This window comes from Anolis sagrei, chromosome 4 (genome assembly GCF_037176765.1).
Source record: "Anolis sagrei isolate rAnoSag1 chromosome 4, rAnoSag1.mat, whole genome shotgun sequence".
NCBI classification, from domain to species: domain Eukaryota; kingdom Metazoa; phylum Chordata; class Lepidosauria; order Squamata; family Dactyloidae; genus Anolis; species Anolis sagrei.
The window spans coordinates 172,433,282-172,440,141 of NC_090024.1; the positions used below are offsets into that span (position 1 = coordinate 172,433,282).

The following is a 6,860-nucleotide window of genomic DNA, read 5'->3' on the forward strand; positions in this document are numbered from 1 at the left end:
TTATTTGATGAAGCATGTTCTTTCCATATTGATTTAAACAAAGACATTATTGAAATCAGCAAGAAAACAAGCCAGTTTAAATCTCATTTAATTCAAGTTTTCCATTGATACAATTTCATATAATTCCTAAACAACTGAGAATTTGACACTGATCTATATTAATTTGTAACTACATACAAACTATGTGTTTTACACCACCCTAACACCTAGGCCTTCTGTTAGTTTCTTTCACTATATGCATATTTATATCAGAGTGGCCATGTTGCCCTTCAAACAAGATCCAAAATATCCATTATGTTGTTACTTTTATTTAGCCAACCAGAAGAACAAAAACCATTATGATGGCTTTCAAAGCACACAATTTTCTTTATAAAGTGAAGAGGGTTAAAAAAATCATGCAAAAGAAAACAAACGTTGATGGAGTGACAGTGACAGGTCTTCATTTTGTTTGAGATGTGGAGAAAGTACAGACCATAGCTGCAAGCAGCTCCCATTGCAATGTCTGTAGTCCTCAAGGATCTTGGTATATGCCTACCTCCAAAATAAGCTCATCAAACACACACACATACACCCTCTAATGGTTAAACTAGATTTGGACTCTTCTATATGATGAATAATCATATTTTGATGTATTTTAATTCCGTGTATTTTAATGTATTTTAATCTAATGTTTTTCTCTTGTATAATATTGTTGTAATGTGTTTGTATGTTGTCAGCATTGAATTGCTGCCATTGTAAGCCGTCCTGAGTCCCTTTTTGGGGGTTGAGAAGGATGGGTAGAAATGTTGGAAATAAATAAATAAACTTTACTTTACTTTACTTTACTTTACTTTACTTTATTTGTATACCGCACTCTCTCAGCCCGTAGCCGACTCAGTGCGGTTTACAACAATGGTCCAATGGACGCACACAAGCACGATTGGTGGGAACAAGAAGCAGGGGCTACTCAGTGGTGACCCCTCGCCTATGGAACTTCCTCCCCAGTGAAATTAGATATCCCCCATCCCCCCTGACCTTCAGGGGAAAAAAATGACAACATGGCTCTGGGATCAGGTTTTCGGCCAGTAACGGGACTAGTGCAATATGAGACTACAAATTAATATAATGATGACTCGGACAGGCCCTGGAATACAATTTGGATTATGTGATTTTAATTGATGTTTTATGCTATGTTTTTAATGGGTTTGGTTTTAATGTTTTTATTTATTTACCGATGTATTCATACAGTATATGGCATTGAATTGTTGCCTTTATATGGTCACCCTGAATCCCTATCGGGGTTGAGAAGGGCAGGATATAAATGTGGCAAATAAATAAATAAATAAATAATGAAGGCAAAATACACGCCTCCTCCAAGACCACCAGCACAGCTTCTCAATTGTAAGAGTTCTATATTCTGCTTTCTCAAATCCAGATATCTAATTTGTATATTATGCAGATTATTCTAATTATGAAAATTCAACACAATTACATTTTATCTTCCAATATGCTTCAACTTTTATACTATTTTACAGTTAAAATTAATTCAAGGTACAGATTAATTTAATTCAAAGTGTTGGGGACTTGAAACAGAGAGACCCAAATCTCTGCTTGGTTATGGAATTAACTGTGAGACTATAGGGCCTCATGTTTTCTCAGCAAAACTGTGTTAAAATCTAGTTGCTTTTATTGTATTCTGTTGCTTACACCTGTCACTCTCCATTCCTCTCTCCTTCCTCATTGTATCATTTGTTGCAGTATATCCACCATCTTACACACTCCTTTCACACTCACTCAGTTCACTCTCCCACCTGCATGCTACATCACTTGACTCTCTTGCAATGTCTCCCTCCTTTGTTTTCCACACCCCACGTCTCACAATACTCAGTCTTGCTTACCTCGCCTCACCTTGTGTTCTCAAACCTCTTCCACTTGCTCCTTACATATTTTATTTATTTATTTATTGATCTTCTGACTTTATTTTTATCCTGCCTTGCTCACATCAGTGAGAATGAGTCCTATAGTACTCTGAAGAACTACCATAAGATAAGAGTTAACCACCTCTGTCACAGAAGAAACAGTGTTTCAATAATAATTTTAAAATAATTTAATTTTTTAATCAGTTTTTAAAAATGCATCATTAGGGGGTTTGTGAGAATATTTCATGTGTGAGAGTAAAGAGAGTATGCCTTTTAAAAGATGACACTTGCTATTTGCATTTTTAAAATATCTGTATTCAAAATAGTGTATGAATGTACAAAAATCTCCTATGTATCAATTAATCTTGTGCATCTTCTTAGTTGATTAAAAGTTGTCACGCAATTAATTTACCTGATTAATCAGCTTAAGTGTTGCAATCCCATTAATTCAATTATTATCCCACCAAAGAATAGGTGGAAATTGTACGAGTTAAATTTAATAACAAATTAAATCTAAATTACCTCAGCTGCTTATTATCCATCTAAAGTGTCTGTTTGGAAAATATTTGGATTTAGACTTTGGCATAGTTCAAGGATCAGGAAAATCTGCAACTATGGGGTATCTACTAATAATGCCTCTTTTTGGATCCTTTTTTAAAATGTTGCATAGGATGTAAAATCAAGAATTCTCTCTTAAACAGTGGATGAAATTGATAAAGATGGTAAACAGAGTCCACAGATATTGAAGGTTTTGAAGTTTAAAATGACAGATTTGCAGCATACATTCATTTCATGTAGCAGCTGTTCCATTTCCAGTTATTAAAATAGATTTTTCATCTTCTGCATTACTTCTAGTACGGAGAACTCTTCCTACTCACTTCTGGTACCGGATTGGCGCCAATGCTTCCTATCCTTAAGTACATCACAGACAATGAGGATGACGAAACATTTGTAACCCTAGTGGGCTGCTTCAGGACATTTGAAAACATTTACTTGAAGTCTCGCCTTCAAGAACAGTCACAGTTTTGGAACATCAGGACATTTTATGTATTAAGCCAGGTAATATTCCAATAGGAGTGTACCTCTCCCTATACCTGTGTGATAATACATGAAACATTTGATGTATATGAGCATTCTGATTATGAGGATTGCAACTGGCTCCCATGTACAAGAATGCAGGTACAATTTTAATAATACGTGAGAGGCGCATCTGGTCTGTGATGATTTCATTCAGTTTGATGTGAGCCCCCGGTGGCACAGTGGGTTAAATCGGTCGCAGGTTCGAATCCAGGGAGAGGCGGATGAGCTCCCTCTATCAGCTCCAGCTCCTCATGCGGGGACATGAGAGAAGCCTCTCACAAGGATGATAAAAACATCAAATCATCCAGGCGTCCCCTGGGCAACGTTCTTGCAGACGGCCAATTCTCTCACACCAGGAGTCACTCCTGCTACTTCCAAAAAAAATTCAGTTTGTACCCGTTAACACAAAGTGGATATCTGTATTCCTATTATTTTCTTATAAAGTAACTGACAGCCCTTCCACATAGCCATATAACCCAGAATATTGAGGCAGAAAATCCCACAATATCTGCTTTGAACTGGGTTATCTGAATCCACACTGCCATATATTCCAGTTTAAAGCAGATAATGTGGGATTTTTTTTCCTGCTGATTGGAAGGGGCTTTAGTCAAGGTGTCAATTTAAAAGTAAAAAGAAATCAGTCAGTACCCAAAAAAAATCACCTCGAGATAAGTGTAAGCTTAGAGGCTTATATTTTCTTCAAGAGTTGACATTCATTCAAAACAGAATGCTAAATATACCTTTAGGTTGCCTTGTTTATTTGTTTTCCTGTTTAACTATAAGCTAAATTCTGGGTATTAACCTGAAACACACTGAATCCTCAAGACAGGATGGGCCAAAAGTCACAAAAGCATCTGATGTTTTAGTAACTGTTTGAAAAGGTGAAAAAGATTTTACACATAATATAATGTAATCACCTTTATATACTGTATATGCTGCTATGATATTAGAAAATTAAAAACAAAAAATAAAAAAGTTACAAAATATTGAAATTTCTTTGTGACTTTTGGCCCACTCTGTATATCTATATCAACTCAAAGTGGCTCAGTGCTTGACCTGCAGATACTAAGTCAGGACTGGTAACGAGAAGGCTGGTCAAATGAATTTTCTTCATCAGCTGGTGCCCTTATCAAGGTAATGCAAGAGGAGTTTTCTTAGAATGGGGTTGCTGTGAATTTTCCGGACTGTATGGTCATTTCCAGAAGCATTCTCTCCTGACGTTTCACCCACATCTATGACAGGCATCCTCAGAGGTTGTGAGGTCTGTTAGAAACTAGGTAAGTGATGTTTATATATCTGTGGAATGTCTAGGATGGAAGAAAGAACTCTTGTCTGCTTGAGGCAAGTGTGACTGTTGCAATTGGCCTTGCAATTTCAAAGTCTGGAACATGGCCATACAGCCCGGAAAACTCACAGCAACCCAGTAATTCTGGGCATGAAAGCCTTTCTTAGAATACTTTTTGAAGACATGGTATTCTATTAGATTTCCATTTATGAATGAAATAGAATGTGACTCAATCCTAGTTATTGGGGCAAAGAAAAAATACATATTTTGCATGACTTGCAACTGGGCAGATACAATTGGATTTCAGTGCCTCCATCTGACAATATATTTCTCTATTCTATTGTTCTAAGCATAGATGCAACATAATAAACTGGGGTTTGTTGCTGAATTCTAATTTGTCAGAAGACGCACTATACATGGCAGGCAACCAAAAAAACTCTGTTTTCCTGAATTTCAGTTTGTTTTCTGCCTCTTTTATCACCTCCTGTTCATGAGACATGAAAGCTGGAGTTTGCAAGTCAACCCACTCCCATGGAGTCAGATTGTGGTTTGTGGCTAGTTAACAAATTATGGCTTGGAAGCAGAGATGGATTTGCATATCACAAAGCAGATCTTTAAAAAATAGGTTATGCCCTCTTGGAACATGCCAGCATGGTTTATAATTTCTACATCTTTGTAGTCAGATAACTGGGATTGGAAATTTATTAGCCAGGAAGAATAAACCTTTCTGTTCAGTTTGTCTACACTTAGCCTTTAAAAAATCAAAAGTGACAGACCCAATCCATCTAAAGTTAGTTAGGAGTAGCTTAAACTAGTTTTAGGCTGTTGAATATACTTTTATGCAGCAGTTTACAAAGATTAGCAAGATTACTGTGCATTAAAGCTTCCTTCTCTTAACTGTAGAGACAAGTCACCTATTTAACCCATCTATTAAATGATGGAGAAATATACATAGAATCATAGAATCAAAGAGTTGGAAGAGACCTCATGGGCCATCCAGTCCAACCCCCTGCCAAGAAGCAGGAATATTGCATTCAAATCACCCCTGACAAATGGCCATCCAGCCTCTGCTTAAAAGCTTCCAAAGAAGGAGCCTCCACCACACTCCGGGGCAGAGAGTTCCACTGCTGAACGGCTCTCACAGTCAGGAAGTTCTTCCTAATGTTCAGATGGATCTCTCTCAGGCTGGATCTACATTGCCCTATATCCCAGGATCTAATCCCAGATTATTTACTTTCCCAGATTATCAGGTAGTGTAGACTCATATAATCCAATGCAAAACAGATAATCTGTGATCAAATCCTGGGATATAGCGCAATGTAGAAGGGGCCTCAGTGAACTTACAGAGTGGTTTTTGATGTTTCCCAAACTCCCTTAATAAATGTAGTATTGACCATATTTCCTGACATAATTTTGTAAATGTGTCGTGTCTTTTGTCTGTTCAGGAAAATTCACTTGAAAATCTGCCATGGAGCTTTCGAGAGAAGACACACATTGGTCGAATAAATGAAGACTTAATTAAAAGTATGATGAAAACATGTAGAAGACAACCTTTTGTACTGATATGTGGCTCAGTGACATTTAGTGAAGATATGGAAAAATATTTGAAAGCTATTGGTCTTGGAGAAGAATCATATTTTATATTTTAAGGAACTTGAAGTAAATGATACATCTTTGCTACAAATAACTACAGACTATAAATTCCATCGTTCTATTCATGTTTGTATTACCAATTTTCAGAGCAATCCTATAAATTAGTAGATAATAAACTGAGGCCTACAATTAGATCTATTTCAAGGGACATAAGGGAGAATATTGAGCTGATACTTTAACCTGATCTAATATTAGTTGTTGTGTACCTTCAAGTAGTTAGTAACTTATAGTGAAGCCAAGAAAAAAATATCATTTAGGTTTCCCCAGCACATTTTGTTGAGGGGGAATTTGTCATTGCTGCCACCTGAGGCTGGGAAAGTACAATACTCTCAGTGGAGTTATGTGACCAAGGGGAATTTGACCCCTGGGGTCCTGGTACTACACCACACTGGCTCCCTCCAGAAAGATAATGCCTTTATAAGAGGGAGCCATAACTCTTTCCATTTTTGTACAATTGGACTTTCCAATTCTGGGAGTTGTAGCCCAAAAAAATAACTTTTCAAAGCTCTGTGGATAGATACTAATTATCTTGCATTGATACAAACTTTGGGAAGACTGAAGAGACCATCTGAGTAGTCTGAGTCATTTCTAAGGATCCTTCCAGTCAGGCCCTATATCCCAGGTTTTCTGCTTTAAACTGGATTATGTGAGTCCACAGTGTGAGATAATCTGGGGTAAACAAAACCTGGGATATAAGGCCTGTCTGGAAGAACCCTACATAGACAGGCTTGAGATTGTTCTATCAGTATCACAAGAGGTTTCACTTATGTTCTGGGACCATAGATCAAAATTCACAGGATTAACGGTCATTTCCATTTTGCTAACTCTGCTGAATATAGATGTTGTAGTGTGCGTGTGCGTGCGTGCGTGTGTGCGTGTGTGTGTGTGTGTATATATATATATATATATATACGGAATATTTTCTATATATTGGTGTGAAAACT

At 37.0% G+C, this 6,860-nt stretch overlaps 1 protein-coding gene across 2 annotated transcripts in view; it reads left to right on the top strand.

The window, feature by feature from the left end:
- CYB5RL (cytochrome b5 reductase like) overlaps positions 1-5,950 on the top strand; it is a 19,955-nt gene extending 14,005 nt beyond the window's left edge. For both annotated transcript variants that reach the window (XM_060773562.2, XM_060773561.2), the window contains exons 6-7: positions 2,754-2,957; positions 5,709-5,950. In XM_060773562.2, coding sequence (XP_060629545.2) covers positions 2,754-2,957; positions 5,709-5,912 — 408 coding nt within the window. In that variant the 3' untranslated portion in view covers positions 5,913-5,950. The remainder of the gene's footprint in view (positions 1-2,753; positions 2,958-5,708) is intronic.
- The last annotated feature ends 910 nt before the right edge of the window (positions 5,951-6,860 follow it).